The 22,695-nt window shown below is 50.0% G+C and overlaps 1 protein-coding gene across 2 annotated transcripts in view; it reads left to right on the top strand.

The window, feature by feature from the left end:
* The window catches only part of sh3pxd2aa (SH3 and PX domains 2Aa), an 89,971-nt gene that overhangs the window by 46,579 nt on the left and 20,697 nt on the right, over positions 1-22,695 (top strand). The window contains exons 6-8 of one of the 2 annotated variants that reach the window (XM_007910558.1): positions 835-863; positions 2,094-2,225; positions 15,702-15,815. In XM_007910558.1, the coding sequence (XP_007908749.1) occupies positions 835-863; positions 2,094-2,225; positions 15,702-15,815 (275 nt within the window). Of the gene's footprint in view, positions 1-732; positions 864-2,093; positions 2,226-15,701; positions 15,816-22,695 lie in introns of those variants that run through there. The other variant, XM_042337015.1, reaches the window with a different exon arrangement.

Genomic DNA, 22,695 nt, shown 5'->3' with positions numbered 1-22,695 from the left:
TTTGGCTTACTGTTTGTCGATCAGTCGCTACTGAATGCCAGAGCAATTGTGCCATCTCTTTGTGCACTGAAAAAGCTTTGCTGCAGTGCTCCACATAGCCATATGAATGGAAACAGAGCTGCATTCTACCAGATAATGGGAGATCAGTGCCTTTGTCAGCCTCTACTCTGAACCATGGACTTGTGGAGCCAGGCAGCTCATGACACTGTCACAATGACTCCCATTCTCCAGCTCCTGTTCAAGTGCAGTACAATAACTGATCAATTGAGAACAGCACACATCTTTAAAAGCACATTTGTTCCATCTTGCAGCTTGAATTGCTTGCTGTCTGGATGTTCTTTCTGAGCTTTCCAATGTTTTTAGTTTCAGCCCTGCCATCTGGAGATCCAGGCCATGGTTTTATGGCACTCAATGGCCATGAATGATATGTTACTGTACTTGGGCAACATGCAACATTACTGCAGACTTGCCGTGTGACTAATCACTATTACACTATCCAGCTTGTCTCTCAGAAGGTTACTAATCCTAGCTCTGAATAGTACATTTCTGAAATGTGTTATATACATTGCACTAGTTGATTAATTGGAATTGCTAGACTAATTAGGCATTTTGTAATAGAACATATGGCCCCTTTTTAGTAGTAAATGGTATGATCTTATAACATATCACGTGACCTCCCATCCTCTAGTGGAGCTGTTTCTCTCTCCCTCTGCAATCTCGCAATCTCAACCTGTGAATAAATGATAAATAAGACAAGCTGGAAGGTGCTGGCTTGAGTCTTGCTTGTTTCAGAGCATCGCTGATCATGTATTTCTGTTGCTGTTTCTCTTACAGAGAATGTGGAGCCATAAAGAAGAAAACAGGTAAAGATTATTTTCTGAATTTAAATAGTGATAGAGTACTGTAGCTCAGTGGTTTAAGCGCTATATCAAATGCAAGGATTATTATTATTATAGAACACTCGCTTTGCAAGCGAGAGGACCTGGGTTCTATTCCCGGCAGGGCGAAATGTTAGGCAAGTTTCCTTACTCCACACGCCTCTGTTTACCTAGTAGTAAGTAGGAACCTGGTTGTTAGTCGATTGGCATATCGCTTTACCGGGGATAATAATCCCTGAAAAAAATAATAATAATTTGGTCACTCAATTTGGTCATGACTGTTTGTGGGACACTGCTGTGCTGGGGGCGGTGGGATGGGTTGTGGTGGGTTCGAGGGGGCGGGGGAGAGGCTCAATCAAGTGACCAGCAGTAACTTGGCCAGTTGGTTGCGATGTGTCACTGAGGCAGGTTTGGCTTCTTGGTTAGAAATGGAACTCTATCCTGAGGTCAGCTCCATATACTCAGTGATTCAAATGCATTGAACATAAAACTGCTATAGGTTCAGAAGATTCATGTAGACAGTTGCTGGTCAGGCCGGGCTTGAAGGGAGGCACTGATCCAGCCTGAGTTCTGGAGAGTGAATCCTGCACAGCAATGTAGATCATTTAGTAATTACTGCAGAAAAGTTAGATAAGAGAAGAGTCAGCAGGGAACAGAGCTTTGCTCCTGCAACTCTCTGTTTCTCACTGTTATGTAAACATTTCTCCCTCCCTCCCTGGCCCGTCCCACTCATGTGTTTCTATTTAAGGCTTGAAAAGCTGTGGATTGCCATTGGCGTTCTCGTTCTCTTTCCCCCCATCCCTCCCCCCCGCCCGCCCGCCTCTCCAAGCACAGAGGAGGACAGACTCTTAATTAGTTCTAACTGTGCTTGTGCAGTGTCTGTAGCAGAGCTGTGTGTGTGTGCATGTGGGGTAATGTGACAGTTAGAGCTGTGGATATCTGGGCTGTGTGGCAGCATTTCATCTGGGATTAATGTTCGAGGAATCTTAAGGGAAGCAGTCACGGGATCCTGATGTTGCGCTGTGCAGCTGTGGCCGTGAAGGAGGAAGAATCTATATGGCCAGACCCTCAGCAGTACGCTGTGCACTGAGTTAAACTGCTGATTGGTGCAGGGGGCCGAGGGATTTGACCTATCGTGAGTGGGACAGTGTGCCGCTCGCTTGTGAGGAGCCATGGCTGCGAGTTGGCTGACAGCTTGCTTCTTCCCCACTCCAGGCTCCGACACGGTGGTGGAGCCCATGGTGCTGGAGCAGTATGTGGTGGTTGCCAACTATGAGAAGCAGGAGAACTCGGAGATCAGCCTGAAGGCTGGGGAAGTGGTGGATGTTATTGAAAAGAGCGAGAGTGGTAAGTAGGGGAAATAACTTTTAATTCTCGCTCTCTCTCCCTCTCTCTCTCAGACCCTACTCTGTACATTACTTCCATCTGTGTCTGAGTTTGGCTGAGTATCAGCAGCTCCCTGTTGGTTTGGGCGTGAGGCCAAGATCTGCCTCTCTCTATAGGAATGTCTGCAGACTTCTGTATTAATTAACAATGTAAAAGTACTGTAAACACAGCCTGCACCAGAACACCAACACAAGTAGGCATTAGGCTGGAGCCCGGGACCTGACAATGTGCTGCCATTCCAAGTACAGAGCTTTTCCAACATACTTCTCAGACCATGTAGTTATAGTTTGAAATCCATCCACTGATTATCCGGAAAGTCAGATGCACTCTCTTCTCATTGTTTGATTCTCATTTCCTTTCAACACAGTTGTACACGTGTGCGAGTGCGTCAGAGTGTGCGTGCGTCAGTGTGTGTCTGTGTGCACGTGTGTATGTGTGTGTGTGCGCGTCTGTCTGTGCGCGCGTCTGTGTTAGTGTGCGTGCTGGTTTGTGCGTGTGTGCATCCGTGTGTGTGCGTGATTCTGTGTGGGTGTGTGTCTGTGTGTGCACGCGTGCATCTGTGTGCGCATGCCTGTCTGCATATGTGTGCGTGCATCAGTGTGTGCGTGCCATTGTATGTGTGCATGCCATTGTGTGTGTGCATGCATCTGTGTGTGTGCGTGCCTATGTGTGCGTGCGTGTGTATGTGTGCGTCTGTGTACGTGCGTGTTTGTGCGCGTGCGTCAGTGTGTGCACGTATATGCATCAGTGTGTGTGTGTGAGTGTGTGTGTGTGTAATCGGAGCTTTATGTTGAAGTCGAGGCCAAGCGTGTAAGATGGGCTCTCTGTGTTTATAGGTCAGTATTTGTTGGGGCAGGAGAGCAGCTGTAGTGACTACATTGTTTTCTCTGTGCGGCATTGACAGCACTGGTCTCCCTGCTGCTCTAACCCTGCTATTCGCAAGATCATACATGAAGAAAGTGATTTTTTGACCTATGCACTGCTGCTCGAGTGATGTTGAGGCCCCAGCCTCGCTAACCGGGAGTTGGTTAGTCACAGATTACTAGCACTAGGCCGTTAGTTGGATAACTGCACATCCAGCCAAACAATGGGGCTCAGTGCGTGATACAAGTCTGAGCAAATGTGAGTGCTATTTAAGAGGTTTGTGAATCTATCCTACCTTCATGGGATTGCTTTACCCTCCAATCAGCCACATGCACTATAAGCATAAACAAATAAATATCCTTGTACTTAATATAGTGCCTTCATGTTAGGAGAAAGTCTCCGAGTGCTTCACAAGATTCTCTATAAAATGTAGTGACTGTACTTTTAGGTGAATATGTACATGGATATAGTAACTGTTTAACAAAATCATACCAGACCACAGTAATGTATGGACCTCTCTGCAGCCATAAGCACGCCCTCGCCCCTCCCCAGCAGTACACAATCCTTCCTCTCTCTCCCCCCACCCCACACACACACACACCCTTGCAGAAACAGCAATTTTACATTTATTTAGTGACTTTCACTTCGGGAGATGTCTTCACAGAATCGGCTGAGAGCCCAGCTGGCAAAGGGGTGCAAAGTCATAAAGAGCCACAACCAAAAAGTGGAGAAAAACGGTCTGAAGACTGGCTTTGAAAGGGGAGGGCAGGGAGAGGCGGACGGACTCAGGGATAGAGTTCCAGAGAGAACAGTGGCAGAATAGCAGTATGCTGACTTTTCCTCTACCCTTTTGGCCCTCTCGCCCCCAAAAGTACACAGGCCTTCCCCTCCTCTAGCAATACGCAGACCTACTTCTCTCAGTCCTGCACCCCAGCTAAATGCAGAATGCTTTTCACTCCTACTTCGCATCTCCCCCCACCCCAACGGTAATCAAATCCTCTTCCCTCACCTTCTCCAGAGCACTGAAGGGAGAGGTTTCCCCACAGGTCTCATTGCAATTACTCACCAGCCTCAATGCCCTTGCTTTGATATAGGTGTCAGGCTTTACCTGGTCATATATTTTAAAGACACACACACACACATGCCAGCAACCACAAGACCACATATTAATTATTTTGATCTTGCTCCAGACAAATATCAGAGCAATTACTTAACAGGACCCGACGCATCTCTCAGAGCATCTTTGTCTCCTGCCCAGTTAGCTGTGAGGAGAGGCTGGAAACATAGAAGAGCAGAGGTTAAGGGAGGGGTTGATTGAAGCATTTAAAATAATGAAAGGATTTGACAGGTTCGGAAAGTTTTTGGAGGTAAGACCATGGACAACTCTTCCCTCTTGTAGGTGGTCAGTTACAAAGGGTATAGCCTTAAAATCAGAACCAATATGTTGGAACTGAGATCAGGAAGCATTTCTTCACCCAGAGAGTTTTGAAGATGGGGAACACTCTGCCCCAGAAAGCTGTAGAAGCAGAATCAGTAGGACCTTTGAAAGAGATTGCCAGCAACTTAGGTATTTGAGGCATCAATGGGTGTGGCGAAAGCGCGGGAAATTAGGATTAAAAATATGTCAAAATGTAATAAACTGGTGGAAAAAGCATAATAGGTTGAATAGCCTCTCCCAGTTCCTGTTTTCCTAGATGCATGTCAGTGTAAATATACATTTTTTAATTTAGATTTGATTTAGTGCATTTTACATTGAGGAGACATCTCAAAGTTCTTCAAAATAATAATAATGAATAAAATGATTAATAATAATCCTTACATTTGATATATCACATTTCACATCAGGAGGACGTCTCAAAGCGCTTCACAGCATATACTCTAAAGTGGAGTGACTTTTTTTGTGAGCGGAAGCGACAGCTAATTTGTGCACAACAATGTCACACAAACACCCATGATGTGCATGACTAATTTTATTTTAGGGATTGTTGGCCAGGACACTGGGAGAAACTCCCTTCTCTTTTCGAATAGTGCCATGAGATCTTTATCGTCCACCTGAACAGTTTATCTCTCATCCGAAAGACGCAATGCAGTGATTCCCTAGGTTTGCACTGGAATGTCAACCTAGACTGTGAGTTCAAAGTCCCAACATAGAGCTTGAACCCACAACCTTTTAACTCGGAGGCGAGAGTGCTACCAACTAAGCCAGACTGAAGCGTGTATACAGGGGAGAGTCGTTAACTTGTGTAGTGCAGTTGCACACCTGTGCGACACAGTGAGGTGCTCGAGGAGAGTTCTAAGAGTCCCTGTTGCTGTGAATTGAGCATTCAGTGGTCAAAAAGCAGTGAATGTTGACCAAGAAAGATTGGAGCAAGTGGAGAATGAAAAGAGTGGCTGGGGAGCAATTTGGGTCTCATTGTTTTGGGGTTAATTTTGTGAATGTCAATTCATCACTCTATGTCCTAAGCCTTTGGCCGCACATCATGTTTGCCTCTCTGCTCGGTGCAAAGAGCCTGTGTGTATTAGGTACAAACTGGAAGAGAATTATTGATATTCGGTAGAAACTAGGCAGCGTTCCCACCAGTTTAAAAACAGCCGTCATTACTCCTATCCTTAAAAAACCCTCCTTGGACCTATCCCTGCTCTCAAACTAGTGACCGATCCCAAACCCTTTCTTTTCCAAGGTCTTGGAACGAGTTGTTGCTTCCCAGTTCCACCTCTTCCTCTCCCGACACTCCCTTGTCGAACCCCTCCAATCGGGTTTCCGTGCCGCCCACAGCACAGAAACAGTTCTGGTCAAAGTGACAAATTACATTTTGTCCATCTGTGACCAGGGCTCCCTCTGCCTCCTCATCATTCTTGACTTCTCTACTGCTTTCGACACAGTCGACAACTCTATCCTCATCCACCGCCTCTCCTTTCACCTCAACCTCCACGTTTCTGTTCTTGACTGGTTCAGATCGTACCTCTCAGACCGCCTCCAATTCATCTCCACAAACAGTTTCTCCTCTAGCCCCCGCACTGTCTCATATAGTGTTCCTCTGGACTCTGTCCTTGATCCCCTCCTCTTCAACATCTATGTGCTCCCTCTTGGTGACATCATCCCCAGACATGGGGTCAACTTCCAAATGTATGCGGATGACACCCAACTCTACCTCTCTGCCTCAACCCTTGACTCCAAGACCACTGCTGTCCTGACACAATGTCTGTCAGACGTCAAGTCCTGGATGAGAGCTAACTTTCTTCAGTTAAATGTCAACAAGACCGAGGCTCCTGATTGGCTCTCGTCAGCGCCTTCTCACCTCAGGCGCTGACAGCATCACCATCCATGGGGCTCACTCCGCCGAAACCCTCATACACGCTTTCATTACATCCAGGCTTGACTATTCAAACTCCCTGCCTGTCGGCCTCCCCAACTCCTCCCTCCATAGGCTGCAGATCACCCAGAATTCTGCAGCCCATGTCCTCTCGCGCACCAGGCTGCGAAACCCTTTCACCCCCATCCTCGACAGACTCCACTGACTTCCAATCACACAGGATACAGCTAAGCTTCCCCATTCCCCAGGAATGGGGAAGCTTAGCTATGAGGACAGGCTGGAAAAGTTCGGACTTTTTCCATTAGAGCAGAGAAGGTTACGCGGGGACCTGATAGAAGTCTTCAAGATCATGAAAGGTTTTGACAGGCGAGATAGGGAAAAGCTGTTTCCGCTGGTAGGTGTATCTGTGACTCGTGGTCACAGTCTGAAGATATCTACGAAAAGAAGCAGAGGGGAGGTTAGAAGAAATTTTTTCACTCAGTGAGTTGTTAGAATTTGGAATGATCTGCCCAAAAGGGCAGTGAAGTCCGATTCGATAACAGCTTTTAAGAGAGAACTGGATAGGTATCTGGAGAAGACAGGTTTGCAGGATTATGGGGAAAAAGCTGGTGAGTGGGGTTAATAAAAGTCAGTTGCTCTGTCAAAGAGCCGCACAGACTCGATGGGCCGAATGGCCTCCTTCTGTGCCGTAACATTCTATGATTCTATAAGATCCTGGTCCTCACCTTCAAAGCCTTCCATGGCCTTGCTCCCCCCTACCTCTGCAGCCTCCTAACTCCCTACCATCCTGCTCCCCCCCTCCGCTCAGCGGGCTCCGGCCTGCTTCACATCCCCTGCCTCGCTCGCCCCACCATTGGCAGGTTGAGCCTTCAGCCTCTCTGCCCCCACCCTCTGGAACTTCATCCTGCAGTCCATCATCTCGCCTCCTCCCTTACCTCCTTCAAGACCCATCTCAAGACCCTCTGATCGTGCCTTCAATCACCCTCCTTCCCCTCCCCTACTCTCACCCTCCCAGATTCCGATCCCCAGCTTGGGTCCGAAACACTGACTGTCCGGCGCCTTGGGACATCCTCCTGACGTGAAAGGCACTATTCAAATGTCATTTTGCTGTTGTTGTATTTTCTTGACAATTCAGGTGGAATTTCCACCTTAAGGAGCATAAGGGTTAAAACCACAATATTCCCATGTCAGAAGTTTACTTCCTAAGATGTGATGTAACATCAGGATGCCCGAGACTAGCTCTACAAACAACAAACAACAAGAATCAAAAAAAAAAAAAAAAAAAAAAAAAATTTCATTTTCATTAGATGTTTTCATTGCTGTGGAATGGCGTTCGCCCTTATTCATCAGTTTCGGAGTGGACGTCCTGAGTGCGCTTTTGCGATTTTATTTTTTTTTTTTCTTTTTTTTTGTTTCGGTGACTTAGTTTTTCAGTCTTTTGAAGCGGAGTCGAGGAAAAAAAAAAAAAAAAAAAAAAAAAAAAAAAAAAAGAGCGCTTCACGTCGGGAGGACGTCCCAAGGCGTTGGACAGTTGGGTCGGGACCCGAGCAGGGGGGGGAGGGAGGAGGAGGGGGAAATGGTCAGGGGGGGGGGGGAGGGAGGAGGGGGTAGAGAGTCGAGAGGGGAGCTGAAGGCACGGTCAAAGAGAAAGGTCTTGAGACCGGCCTTGAAGGAGGAAAGGGAGGAAGCGGCGAAGGCACTGGGGGATGGAGTTCCAGAGCCTCGGGGCTGAGAGGCTGAAGGCCACCGATGGTAGGGCGGTTGGGGCGGGGGACGTGGAGCAGACCGGAGCCAGAGGAACGGAGGATACGCGCAGGTAAGTAAGGGGATAGTAGGTCAGAGAGGTAGGAGGGAGCGAGGCGGTGAATGACCTTGTAGGTGAGGATGAGGATCTTGAATTCGATCCTCTGAGGGATGGGGAGCCAGTGGAGGCGAGCGAGGGTGAGGGCGAGGGTGGGAGTGATGTGGGCGCGAACCTGGTGTGGGACAGTACACAAGCTGCAGAGTTCTGAATGACCTGCAGCTTGTGGAGGGAGGTGCCGGGAAGGCCGGCGAGGAGAGAGTTCCCATAGTCCAGCCTTGAGGTGATAAAGGCGTGGACCAGAGTTTCAGCCGCGTGAGGGGTGAGGTAGTGCCGTAGTCTGGCGATGTTCCGGAGGTGATGGAAGGCGGTGCCAGTTGGTGCGGATATGAGGGAGAAAGGACAGCTCAGGGTCGAGGGGAACCCCGAGGTTCCTGATGGCTTTGAGAGGTGGAGAGTGCAGCCTTGGATGCTGATGCTGTCAGCGCCTGAGGTGCGGAGGCGCTGATGGAGCCAATCAGGAGGGCCTCAGGTTTGCGCACGTTGAGCTGAAGAAAGTTGTCTCTCGTCCAGGACTCGATGTCGGACAGACAGCTGTCAGGACATCGGGGGTCGTGGAGTTGAGGGTAGAGGAGGAAAGGTAGAGTTGGGTGTCATCCGCATACATGTGGAAGTTAACCCCATGTCTGCGGATGATGTCACTAAGGGGGAGCATATAGAGGGTGAAGAGGAAGGGACCGAGGACAGAGCCCTGAGGGACACCGCACGAGACAGTGCGGGGGTGGAGGAAAAGACGTTTGTGGAAACAAAATGAAGACGGTGGGAGAGGTACCATCTAAACCACTCAAGGACAGGGCCTTGAAGGTTGAGCTGAGAGGACAAGCGGTGGAGGAGGTTGAGGAGGCAGCGGGAGCCCTGGTCACAGACGGTCAAGATGTCATCAGTGACCTTGACCAGGGCGGTTTCTGTACTATGGGCGGCACGGAAACCCGACTGAAGGGGTTCGAATAATGAATGGGTGGAGAGGAAAGAGCGCAGCTGGGAGACAATGACTCTTTCAAGGACCTTGGACAGAAAGGGGAGGTTGGAGATGGGCCAGTAGCTTGATAGCTGCAACGCATCAAGGGAGGGTTTTTTCAAAGTGGGAATGATGGTGGCAGTTTTGAGGGGAATGGGAACAGAGCCAGAGGAGAGGGACAGGTTGATGATGTCTGTGAGAAGTGGGGCAAGGAGGTGGAGCTGGGAGATAAGGAGTGGAGTGGGGATGGGGTCAAGGGAGCAGGTGGTGGGTTTCAAGGACAGGATGAGTTTGGTGACAGAGGGTGGGGAAACGGGTTCGAAGGTGTGTAGAGGAGGATGGGTAGGAGTCGGAGTGTGGGAGGGAGGGGGTGGGGGTTGGGTGGATGTTGGAGGGGAAGTGACCGCGAAGCGGATTCCCTTGATTTTGGATTCAAGGAAATCCAGCATCTCTTCGCAGTGAAGGTTGGAGGAGATGACCTGCGCGGGGGGGCAGAGGAGCTGGGATGTGGTAGAGAACAGAAGCCTGGGGTTGTTCTTCGCCTCCAGGATTATCCTGGAGTAGAAGGACGACTTGGCCGAGGCTAGAGTGGAGCGGTAGATTTTGAGGAGGTCCAGCCAGATTTGTTGGTGGACCGTTAGGCCAGATTTGAGGCCCGGTGCGTTCAGCGGCCCACACCTGGCTCTTCAGTGAGTGGAGGTGAGTGGTGAACCAGGGGGAGGAGTGAGAGTAAGAGACAGTACAGGAGGTGATGGGGGCAAGAGTGTCGAGTGTGGAGGAGAGGGTGTTGTGGAGGAGGGTGAGAGCAGAAGAGGGGTCAGTGAGGAATGAAGGCCAGAGGGAGAGGAGTTCAGAAGACTCCAAGGCAGCGGTTAGGGATTGTGGGGGTAACTTCTTCCAGGGGCGGTAGAAGATGGTGGTGGGTCTGGGGGAGGGCGTGGAGGTGGTGAAGGAGATGAAGTGATGATCGGAGACGACCTTGTCGGTAATGGTGACATCGGAGACACTGAGGCCCCGGGTGATCATCAAATCGAGTGGGTGACTGTGAGTGGCGGAGTTGATGTGGAGGGAGAGGTTGAGTGAGGAGAGCAGGGAGGAGAAGTCTGAGGAGATGGAGCAGGAGGGGGTGAAGTGCAGGTTGAAGTCGCCCTAAGCAGTCACCGTGGTGCAGTGGCAGCGCTCGCAGCTCTGGGACAGAAGGTTGTGGGTTAATTTAGCTTCCCTTAACTCTTCCAGCCAGTGACAATCCTGATCGTATTCCCCCTTATTACTGATCTACTTGAACATAGTAGGATCACTAATATCCTTACTTTCACTATTTATATATGTCAACAATAACAACAATTTGGATTTATATAGCGCCCTCCATGCCGGACTGTGTCTTAGAGCGCTTTATAGTAACGGATCCCGGCACCGAGCCAGGGGAATGGGGAGGAAGGTGACCAAAAGCGCGGTCGAAGAGAAAGGTCTTCAGAAGACCTCTCGGCTGGACTATAACGCCCTCCTCGCCGGCCTCCCCTCCACTACCATCCATAAAACCCAGATTATTCAAAACTCTTCCACCCGCATTCTCACCTGCACCAAACTCCGCTCCCCGATCACCCCAGTCCTCGCCAGACTGCACTGGCTCCCTGTCCCAGAGAGGATCAGTTTCAAGATCCTCACCCTTGTCTTCAAATCCTCTGCACCCCCCGACCTTTCCTGTCTCCTCAAAGCAGTGCCCATTGCCTTTGTTGCTCTGGGTCTGGCCTCCTCCTTGTCCCGAGTCCTCCGCTCGACGGCCGTGCCTTCAGCCACTATGCCCCGAGGCTCTGGAACTCCCTTCCTTACTCCCTTCGCCTCGCTCCCTCCCTACCCATTTCAGGTCTCTGCTGAAGACCTTTCTTTTCGACCGTGCCTTTGGTCACCTTCCTCCCCCTCCCCCGTCTCGGTCCCGGGATCCGTTACTGTGAAGTGCTCTGAGATGCCGTCCGGCGTGGGGACACTATATAAATCCAAGTTGTGTATATATATAATATATATAGGGTGTGCATTGGACGTGTAGTGCTCAGGGGTGTTTATGGTGTGTGTTGGTGTATTTTGCAGTGTGGGATGTATGTATCAAGTGTCTGGTAGTGTATATTGTGGTTATGCATGGATGTGTGGGTAGCTGCCTGCACAATCTATTAGACACTGCACTCTGTAAAGAAATGCTGCTGGGAGGAAACTGCATCACACTTGTAAAATACAAAACCCCACAGAATCAGCTTCATCTGGTTTTGTTTTTAACAGTAATTATTTTTTTTATTGGTAAATGTTTCAGCCTCTCTTTAAGAACCAAGCAGCACATGCATATATAATACAAACACTGAGGTGGGAAAGAGGGAAAAGCCAGGTGCAGATATAGCAGCTTGCGCATGTATTGCCATCATTATAGCACACTAGTAATTTGTAGAAGTCGTAAATATTGACTCCTGCAGGTACAAACAACAACTTGCATTTATCTTGTGCCCCTCATGTAGGGTAGCATCCCAGAGAGCTTGGCAGTGGCGGAGCATGACGCCGAGCCGGGGGAAGGGGGAGGTGACCGTAGGCATGGTCGAAGAGGAAGGTCTTCAGGCATGACCTGAAGATGAGGAAGGAGGAGACAAGGCGGACAGTTTCAAAGTTTTCGGATTTAGTGGCTGAAAGTGTGGCCAACGAGGGACAAGAAGCAGAGGGAGAAGCCAGGTTGCAGGTAGAATAGATAGGGTGGGACAAGGCCATTGGAGGGATTGACAGTAAGGGCGAGGATCTTGTGGATGGAGAGGCAGTAGAGCTGAATGGGGGGGTGATGGGCTCGCGAAGCTAGCGTGGTAGAGGACATGTCAAAGTCTGTCCACTGAGTAGTGTATGAACTTTCACCCGCCCTCCATCAAGACATTCTCTGGAGGATTCGGTTTACACTGGAGCCAATTTGGAGGTACCATGTTGTCTGCAGTTTCTAAGACAGACACGGGGAGGAAAGTTACTCATTCCTACACAAATAGTGAAAGCTCATGCAGTGATTATTTTCTCTTGGTAATTTTTTTTTGCCTCATTTCAAAAATCAAGTAAGGCATGCAAAGTGCAAAGTGAATTATTTGTGTCTATCCACATCCTGCTCTATCCTGCGGCATTCAGTGTGTTTTGCACTGTCGCTGTAATTGTGGCTTGGTTAAATCCAGAGAAAATGGCAACAAGGTGTCTGTATATAGTGCCTTTCACACACGTTAGCGTCTAGGAGTGCTGCACGGTGACAAGCCACGAGAAGAGGAATCTGACCATAGGCGCTGTTGAAGAGGTAGATCTTTAGGTGGGATTTAAAGCTAAAGAGTGGGTGAGGCAGAGGGATTGAAACGGATTTCTGTGTGAGAGAGGCCAACTCCGGCTTCACAGGATGTACAATGACATGGAGGCAGATGTGAGCAAGGGTTCAGTGGAACTTTGCTACCAAGCAATGCGAAATTGATGCTCTGTTGGAATTGATGCATTCTCTCCATGTGGGAGCTGTTGAGCACTGCCTGGCTAGTGCCATCAGGGACACCGTGCTCCTGGCTACAGATTGTGGGATAGGCTGTATTGAAACGTACATTGTGTGGAAGGACCATTAGTAGCATGTGTGATTTGATTTTCAGTTTTTCCTTTGACTTGTTTAATGCATTATTGCTGATCCAAAAATCCAACTCATACAGAAATCCTGTATATTCACCCACTCTAACTTCCATACCTCCACCACACCAGTCCATGGCAGGTTCCACTGGCCCCCTATTACAGAACGGCTCGATTTCAAGATCCTCAAACTTGTCTATCAATCCATTCACACGCCGGGACCTGCTTACCTCTCCGGGCCTGCTTACGCCTCCGCTCGGCTGGCTCCAGTTCCTGCTTGTCCCTCACCCTTCCACTCCACCATTGATAGCTGGGCTTTCCACGCTATGCTCCGAAAGTTTGAACTTTCTCCCTCAATCCCTCCGTCTTGCCCCCTCCTTCCCCCTTTTCAGGTCACGCCTAAGACCTTCCTCATCGATCATGCTTACGGTCACCTCTTCCCTTCCCCTGGATTGGCATTAGGCTCCGTTACTGTTCAGCACTCCGAGATGCTATCCTGCATGAAAGGTGTTATATAAATGCAAATTATTGGTGTTGATTTTTTTGCTAAATTATAGAAGTAGGTCATTGTTTCTTGGCTGTTGTGTTACCTTATGGTCCTTCCAGATATTTGGCCCACAAGCGCCTCCAGCCCCACTGCTCTGCGAGGTGCACAAGCGGCTCCTGTTCCACTGCACAACTTTTGTTTTACTAAACCAGCAGCCGTAGCAATGCAGAGAATCTGAATTTGCGAGTGGTAATAAATATTGTGTAGATTCCAGTGAGAGAAATCTATACTGGAAGAATGTTTGGGATTTATTGCACAATGAAGTTTCGTTCTGACTGGTCCAGCGTTCAACATACACGCACACACACACACACTGCCCCGACTCCTACAGTAGCACGGCTTGACAGATTTGGACCAGCACCTTCTTTGAATCAAAACCTTGTAGTTGGGAAGGGTTTACAGACAATTTGACACGGCCTGTCCTGGAGCCAACCATGTAGTGTGCAGTGCAGAGTGTGCAGTGATTGGACAAGGAGCAGCTGCTAATGTGCTGAGTGGCTGATCTGCTTTCAAATACCTTTCTGGCTTCTCTTTGAAACTGCTGTGAAGATCAAAGATAAAAAATGTTTCTTTTAAAAATTAAAACCTTTTTTATCTGCGCTTATCAGATCCCATGTCTAACGTGAATTTGATACTGAGCTAGAACATCTGTCCTGCTGTTACTGAGGTCTGAGACTCTGTTTTATTATAAACTTTGATGGTTAGTTTTTTGTCTGATGTCAGCTGCCTGACAGCGAATTAGACAATATCCCAAACCTGTGCTCTATTCTGTATCTCCTGTAGTTAGTATATAGTCCCCAATATCCTGCTGCCGGCTCAGGTCTTCTCAGGTACCAGTGACTTTCCAAGTCCATAACTATTTGGAGTGAGACAATTGCTTTAGCAGAGCCGCTTCGTGCCACTGGCTGACAGAGCTCCATGGAGACGGGGTTGTACAGCCATGATTTACGAGGCCTTTCCTTTATGAGTAAAACACAGATTGATTCTCTTTTTACAAGTGAGCGCAAAATGCCCTCAGGGGAGCAGGACGTTCACTTCACTTACTCCGCTTAAAAGACTGATTGGTGCAGAATACGAAACGTGGGTTAAGTATCGTGGAGACTTCTGGGGATTGGGGAACAGCTTTAAACTCAAAGATTTTTCTGTCATGAAGCAGTCATAGATAGACTCCATGTCTCGACTTTTAGCTCGTAGGCCAGGGTGGTCCAGCTGGTGGCTCATAGGCCGCATCCGGCCCAGGGCATGATTGCTTCTGGCCCGTGCGTACAGTCGCACTTGTGAGTCCACAGCCCAGGCTTGGTCTGACCCAGCGGGAAAAACAGCAGCGCTAGGCGGCAGTTAGTCACAGAACCTGCCAATCACTTTCACACCGGTAACAGAGAGAGAAAGACAGAGATACAGAGACACAGACAGAGAAAGACACAGAGACCTTGTCACTGGTTGTATTATCATTTTATTGTATGAATTTGTATGAATTTATTGAATAGAATTGCCTATTTAAAGTTTGCAAGGTAACTAAAATATAGTGAAATTAAATAATACAATTACACAAAACAAAGGATTTTCTGTGTGATTCTTACGGGTTACGTTTCTCGAAGAGAAACACAAAACAATTGCTTATCCTGCTGCGCAGTGACACTATCAACAGGAGCTTGACTATCTCATTTGACTATCCAACCCTAACCCTAATTAGTGAACCTCAGAGACTGGTCTTGGAGTCAGCGGACGAGAGATTCAGGGAATGCCATTCAGTGCACACCACCAAAGGCTCAGTTGGTAAAAGAATACAAAAGAAGCTCCTTTGCTTTGGATAAAGGGAGACTGGATTATGCCAACTAGTACTGCATTTTAAGGTACAGAGATTCAGGTGGAGTTCAACAATTCAGTGTAATATTCGCATTGATTTCTGGGCCAGTGCAGTAATGGCTGACAGCTAATGTTGGATTTGGCTGGGAAGAGGATCTTGCTGGTTGAGGACTGTGTAAAGCAGTCTTACTCCTTCAGTCCTTTGGCTCTGGTTGAGATTTTTAAGTCAGTTAAATGTTGTGCCAATGTAACTGCAATGTAATGGAAACACAGAATTGCAGAAAGCTGGAGGTGGCTGAGCACTGAATCTGTTGCATGACTATCTCAGCCTGCAGTGTCCATGTCTAGCTGAGAAAGAGGCCTACAGTGTTCCATGTTTTGTTCAGTGCGAGGGACTCCAGTAGTGTCAATGTTCAGGGAAAGGTCTAGCCTTGAGAAAAATAATTTGTACTATTGATAGCTTTATTGTGTGTCTCAGGTTGGTGGTTTGTGAGCACTGTGGAGGAGCAGGGCTGGGTCCCAGCCACGTACCTGGAGTCGCAGAATGGAACTCGAGATGACCTCGACATCAGCACTACACGAGCTGGAGAAGGTAAATGAGATAGTCAATAACCACTTTGTTTCGGAAGCAAATAGTTTACAGAATTGCTTAACTCAGAATGGATAGTACAAATGCCCGAGACACAAGTCCTTAAACAGAAGTCCGTCTACCTGTTCAGCTGGACGTTAAAGATCTCATGGCACTATTCGAAAAGAGGACTGAGTTTCTCCCCGTGTCCTGGCCAACAATCCCTAAATAAAAATCGGTCACTCCTTGGCTGTTTCTGGGACAGTGCTGTGTTTCACCCACAAAATAGACAGTCAATACACTTTACAGCATTTCCTGTGAAGCGCTTTGAGACTTCTTGACAATGTGATGAGGTGGTATATCAAATGAAAGGATTATTATTGTTAAAAATAATAATATGATGGGTGTTCAGAAATTCAGGATTAAAGGTTACGAACTGTGAATTTGGGCTGCCCTCGTGTTGAGGGTAAGGGCTTTTGGGTGAATCTAATGCACAAGGGTTGGGGAGGTTAATGGGGCTGGAAAAGAGCATGGATCTGCATTGGATTATGGTCTCGTTTAACTGAACCAGAGGTGTAAATCTACATTGGTGTAGATGTCTGTGTAGATACAGACAAGACTGTTAAGTACCTTGGAACAGCCTCCAGGTATGAATGGTGCTATATTTATTTATATTGCATTGTTGTACATTGGAATAGAATGTATTGGAGCTGGTCGAGAGTTAAAGAGCTGAATAAGACGTTTGATAAACTGATAGTTGATTCAGAGAGCAAACTCAGGCAGGATGGGCCATGCCTCATGTGTTGCAAATGTCTGTTTTATGATCTCACCTGACAGAGAATGGAGCGGCTCAAAGCAGTCAGTACGTGTGCCTGCTTCACCAAAGTAGACTTCAGTTCATTCAGTGCTTGGCATCCTTCCTTGCTATTACATAACAGCAAAGGGAATCTGGGATTGAGCAGGTTATGCTTGCTTTAGACATGTAGATACACAGAGTAGTGTGTACATCATGACTAATCTAGAAAATGCAGGTTGTTGTAATGGATGGACGGTAGGGTGGATATTCTGAAAAGATGAGATCAAATTAATCAGAACCTGTCTTGTGATCTAATGAGTTGACCCACCCATTACTCATGTTTTCCAAAGTTCCTGTCCTCGGTTTCAGGTTTGGATCTGTGGTTAAGGCAGTGACAGGAACTGACTATGTTATGTGATGGTGTTCCCACTACACAAGTTTGTGTTGTGTTTTGAGCATCTCTTGCTCTCGCGGCAAGGCTGGGGATGCTATTCTATAGGAATGAATGAATTGTTATCAAATCATCCAAAACTCTGCAGCTCGTGTACTCTCACGCACCAGGCTCCATGATCCCATCACTCCCACCCTCGCCCGACTCCACTGGCTCCCCATCCCCCAGAGGATCGGGTTCAAGATCCTCGTCCTTACCTTTAAGGCCATCATTGCCCCCTCCTACCTCTCTGACCTGCTGACCTTCTACCAACCTGCCTGCTCCCTCCGTTCAGCGGGCTCCGGCCTGCTCCATATCTCCCGCCCGACCCGCCCTACCATCGGTGGCTGGGCTTTCAGCCTCTCTGCCCCCACACTCTGGAACTCCATCCCAAAGTCTCTTCGCCTCGCTTCCTCCCTTACCTCCTTCAAGGCAGGTCTCAAGACCCTTCTCTTCAACCGTGCCTTTGGTCTCCCTCCCACCTCTCTGCCTTCCCATACCCCTACAACACCTCTCCCCCATGCTCGGGTCCCAACACCTGACCATTCAGCATTTTGGGACGTCCTCCCAACATGAAGCGGGGAGCGGCGGCAGGGAGTGCAGCCACACGGGGAGCGGCGGCAGGGAGTGCAGCCACACGGGGAGCGGCGGCAGGGAGTGCAGCCACACGGGGAGCGGCGGCAGGGAGTGCAGCCACAGGGGGGGCTGTGGGGCTGAGGAGGGAAAGGGTGGGGGCGGAGCGGGGAACCGCTGACGTCATAGTTTAGTTTTCAGGAGTGTGCGCGCGCAAAAAAAACTCTGCGCCCCCCCCGCCCAGGGCTCACATCAAGGTATCAAGGTCCTGTTGGTCCTGTTAGGTTGGCTGCCCCAGCCTATGGGATAATGCCATCCACCTGACTGCTCGCTCCCGGTCCCCGCGTGCGCACTATGGCTGCCGCTTTGACCCGAGGCCCCTAACCCCCCTCCTCCCTCCTCTCTACCCCCAAACCCGCCCCCCCTCTGCATCTCTCCCGCTCTCTCCTCCTCTCTCTCTGTCCCTCTCGTCTTCTATCCCCACTTGACCCTCCCACAACCTCCCTCTGTTCCAGTCTGGGAATCCTCCGCCGGGCTCACCGTGGCACTCGGCGTTGGCTGTCCAGCAGCAGCCACACCGACTGCACCATTCCCCACCACACTCGCCAGCCACCCCGGACACAGACCCGGGGAGCCAACCTCTCCTCCCTTATCCCCATTTCCCCCACCCCTGCTTCACAACCTGGACCCCCCTCCCCTCCCACACACCCTTCTGTCAACCGCTCCCTCCACATCGGACTACAAAACGTCCGCTCCCTCTGTAACAAGGCCCTGGTCATCAATAATAATAATAATCCTTGCATTTGATATAGCGCTTTTCACGTCGGGAGGACGTCCCAAAGCGCTTCACAGAACACACTGTAAAGTAAATTGACTGTATATTTGTGGGCGAACGCGGCAGCCAATTGCGCACAGCAATGTCCCACAAACAGTCGTAGATTGAAAATGACCAATTTATTATTGTTTTGGTTTTGGAGGGATTATTATTAGGCTCTGTGTGGAGTAAGGAAACTTGCCCAAGGTTTCGCCCTCTGCCTGGAATTGAACTCAGGTCTCTCACTTGCAAAGCGAGTGCTCTAACCACTGAGCTACAGGACTCCACACAACGATCTCATCCTTGATGAGAGCGTTGACATTATGGCCTTAATGGAAACCTGGCTCACCCCAGGCAACACCATCCCCCTCACGGAGGCCACACCACCCGGCTACACCTCCCACCACATCCCTCGCCCCAACCGCCATGGCGGTGGTGTAGCCCTTATCTCAAGGACACCACTTGCCCTATCCCCCTACTCCTCTGGCTCTTTCCCCTCTTTCAAGCACCTCACCCTCTCCCACCCCTCCTTCCTCTCGCTCAAAATCCTCCTCCTCTACCGGCCCCCTAAAACCTCTCCCACCTTCATCTCCGATATTTCGACACTTCTTACATCTCTCTGCCTCTGCTCTGATCGCCACATCATCCTGGGCTACTTCAACCTGCACTTCACCCCCTCCTACTCCATCTCCTCAGACTTCTCTTCCCTGCTCTCCTCGCTCAACCTCTCCCTCCACATCAACTCCCACACTCACAGTCACGGCCACCCACTCGACTTGGTGATCACCCGGGGCCTCAGTGTCTCGGATGTCACTATCACCGACAAGGCCATCTCCGACCACCACTTCATCTCCTTCACCACCTCCACCCCCCTCCCCACCTCCACCAGACCCACCACCATCTTCTACCGCCCCTGGAAGAAGTTACACCCACAATCCCTAACCGCTGCCTTGGAGTCCTCTGAACTCCTCTCCCTCTGGCCTTCAACCCTCACTGACCCCTCTTCTCCTCTCACCCTCCTCCACAACACCCTCTCCTCCACACTCAATACTCTTGCCCCCATCACCTCCTGTACTGTCTCTTACTCTCACTCCTCCCCCTGGTTCACCACTCACCTCCGCTCACTGAAGAGCCAGGTGCGGGCCGCTGAACGCACCTGCCTCAAATCTGGCCTAACGGTCCACCGACAAATCTGGCTGGACCTCCTCAAAATCTACCGCTCCACTCTAGCCTCAGCCAAGTCGTCCTTCTACTCCAGGATAATCCTGGAGGCGAAGAACAACCCCAGGCTACTGTTCTCTACCACATCCCAGCTCCTCTGCCCCCCCGCGCAGGTCATCTCCTCCAACCTTCACTGCGAAGAGATGCTGGATTTCCTTGAATCCAAAATCAAGGGAATTCACTCCGCGGTCACTTCCCCTCCAACATCCACCCACCCCCACCCCCTCCCTCCCACACTCCGACTCCTACCCATCCTCCCCTACACACTTTCGTACCCGTTTCCCCACCCTCTGTCACCAAACTCATCCTATCCCTGAAACCCACCACCTGCTCCCTTGACCCCATCCCCACTCCACTCCTTATCTCCCAGCTCCACCTCCTTGCCCCACATATCACAGACATCGTCAACCTGTCCCTCTCCTCTGGCTCTGTTCCCATTCCCTTAAAAACTGCCACCATCACTCCCACCTTGAAAAAACCCTCCCTTGATGCGTCGCAGCTATCAAGCTACCGGCCCATCTCCAACCTCCCCTTCCTGTCCAAGGTCCTGGAACGAGTTGTCGCCTCCCAACTGCGCTCTTTCCTCTCCACCCATTCATTATTCGAACCCCTTCAGTCGGGTTTCCGTGCTGCCCATAGCACAGAAACTGCCCTGGTCAAGGTCACCAATGACATCCTGACCATCTGTGACCAGGGCTCCCTCTGCCTCCTCGTCCTCCTCGACCTATCGGCAGCATTCGATACGGTCGACCATGCTATCCTCCTCCACCGCTTGTCCTCCCACCTCAACCTTCAAGGCACTGTCCTTGAGTGGTTTAGGTCGTACCTCTCCCACCGTCTTCACTTTGTTTCCACGAATGGCTTTTCCTCCACCCCCCGCACTGTCTTGTGCGGTGTCCCTCAGGGCTCTGTCCTCGGTCCCCTCCTCTTCACCCTCTATATGCTCCCCCTGTGGTGACATCATCCGCAGACATGGGGTTAACTTCCACATGTATGCGGATGACACCCAACTCTACCTTTCCTCCTCTAACCTCAACTCCACGAACACCGATGTCCTGACAGCTGTCTGTCCGACATCGAGTCCTGGACGAGAGACAACTTTCTTCAGATCAACGTGCGCAAAACTGAGGCCCTCCTGATTGGCTCCGTCAGTGCCTCCGCACCTCAGGCGCTGACAGCATCAGTATCCAAGGCCGCACTCTCCACCTCTCAAAGCCATCAGGAACCTCGGGGTTCTGTTCGACCCTGAGCTGTCCTTTCTCCCTCATATCCGCACCACAACTGGCACCGCCTTCCATCACCTCCGGAACATGGCCAGACTACGGCACTACCTCACCCCTCACGCGGCTGAAACTCTGGTCCACGCCTTTATCACCTCAAGGCTGGACTATGGGAACTCTCTCCTCGCCGGCCTTCCCGCCACCTCCCTCCACACTGCAGGTCATTCAGAACTCTGCAGCTCGTGTACTGTCCCGCACCAGACACCGCGACCACATCACTCCCACCCTCGCCCTCACCCTCGCCCTCGCTCGCTTCCACTGGCTCCCCATCCCCCAGAGGATCGAATTCAAGATGTTCATCCTCACCTACAAGACCATTCACGGGCTCACTCCCTCCTACCTCTCTGACCTACTATCCCCCTACTTACCTGCCCGTACCCTCCGTTTCTCTGGCTCCGGTCTGCTCCACATCCCCCGCCCCAACCGCCCTACCATCGGTGGCCTTCAGCCTCTCAGCCCCGAGGCTCTGGAACTCTATCCCAGTGCCTTCGCCGCTTCCTCGCTTTCCTCCTTCAAGGCCGGTCTCAAGACCTTTCTCTTTGACCATACCTTCAGCTCCGCTCTCGACTCTCTACCCCCTCCTCGCTCCCTTCCTTCCCTCACCCTGACCATTTCCCCCCTCCTCGCTCCCTCCCTTCCCTCCCCCTGACCATTTCCCCCCTCCTCGCTCCCTCCCTTCCCTCACCCTGACCATTTCCCCCCTGCTCGGGTCCTGACCCAACTGTACAGTGCCTTCGGACGTACTCCCGACGTGAAAGGCGCTCTATAAATGGAATCTTGTTGTTGTTGTTGTTATCTATCTAACGGAGTGAAAGTGTTCCAAGTTGTAGATTCTGCTGGAGTGTTTTTTGAGGGTATCCTCCTATTTGAATCATAGAATCGTACAGCACAAAAAGAGGCCATTCAGGCCCATCAAGTCTGTGCCGCTCTTTGAATAGAGCAATGTAATGTCAATCCCACTCCCCAGCCCTTACCCCATAACCCATAACCCTGCTGACCCGTCCTCCTCAAATACCCGTCCACCGCGTTTTCAAAAGTAGTTATCGAATCGGCCTCAACCGCCCTTTCAGGCAATGCCTTCCAGATTCGAACAACTCGCTGCGTGAAACAATTTCTTCTCACCTCCCCTCGGCTTCTTTTAGAGACTGTTTTGAATCTGTGACCTCGAGTCACCGACACACCCGCCAGTGGGAACAGTTTTTCCCTCTCTAACCTATCAAATCCCCTCATGATTTTGAAGACCTCTATTAGGTCTCCACGTAACCTTCTCTGCTCCAATGAGAATAATCCCGGCCTCTCCAGCCTTTCCTCATAATCACGGTCCCTCTTTCCTAGTACCATCCTCGTAAATCTCCTCTGCACCCTTTCCAATGCCTTAACATCCTTCCTATAGTGTGGTGCCCAGAACTGGGCGCAGTATTCTAACTGAGGCCTAACCAGTGTTTTATATCAGTTAATTATAACCTCCTGAGTCTTGTACTCTATGGCCCCTATTTATAAAGCCTAACCTTGAGTGCAGTGTCACTTCTGACATGGCCTTCAGGTGCCTCCTCAGATGATGGAAGGGGAGGAGATTCTACCAGCTGTGGCAGGTCCGACTTACAGCTACTGATCCAACTCAGTTACTTACATGTTAATTAAGTTTCTGGTAATGTTTTTATTGTTCTCTTACAGACATTGTCTGCCTTTTGTAATCCCATCCAACATCTCTAACTTTCTCTTAACCGTTTTCAAACCATCTAGTGAATTCCATTCCGCAGCACAAAGTAACTGGTTGGCTGATGTATAAA

This window comes from Callorhinchus milii, unplaced genomic scaffold (assembly GCF_018977255.1).
Source record: "Callorhinchus milii isolate IMCB2004 unplaced genomic scaffold, IMCB_Cmil_1.0 Scaffold7, whole genome shotgun sequence".
NCBI classification, from domain to species: Eukaryota; Metazoa; Chordata; class Chondrichthyes; order Chimaeriformes; family Callorhinchidae; genus Callorhinchus; species Callorhinchus milii.
Note: the sequence above shows the minus strand (reverse complement) of the source record. Positions and strands in the feature narration are given on the sequence as shown.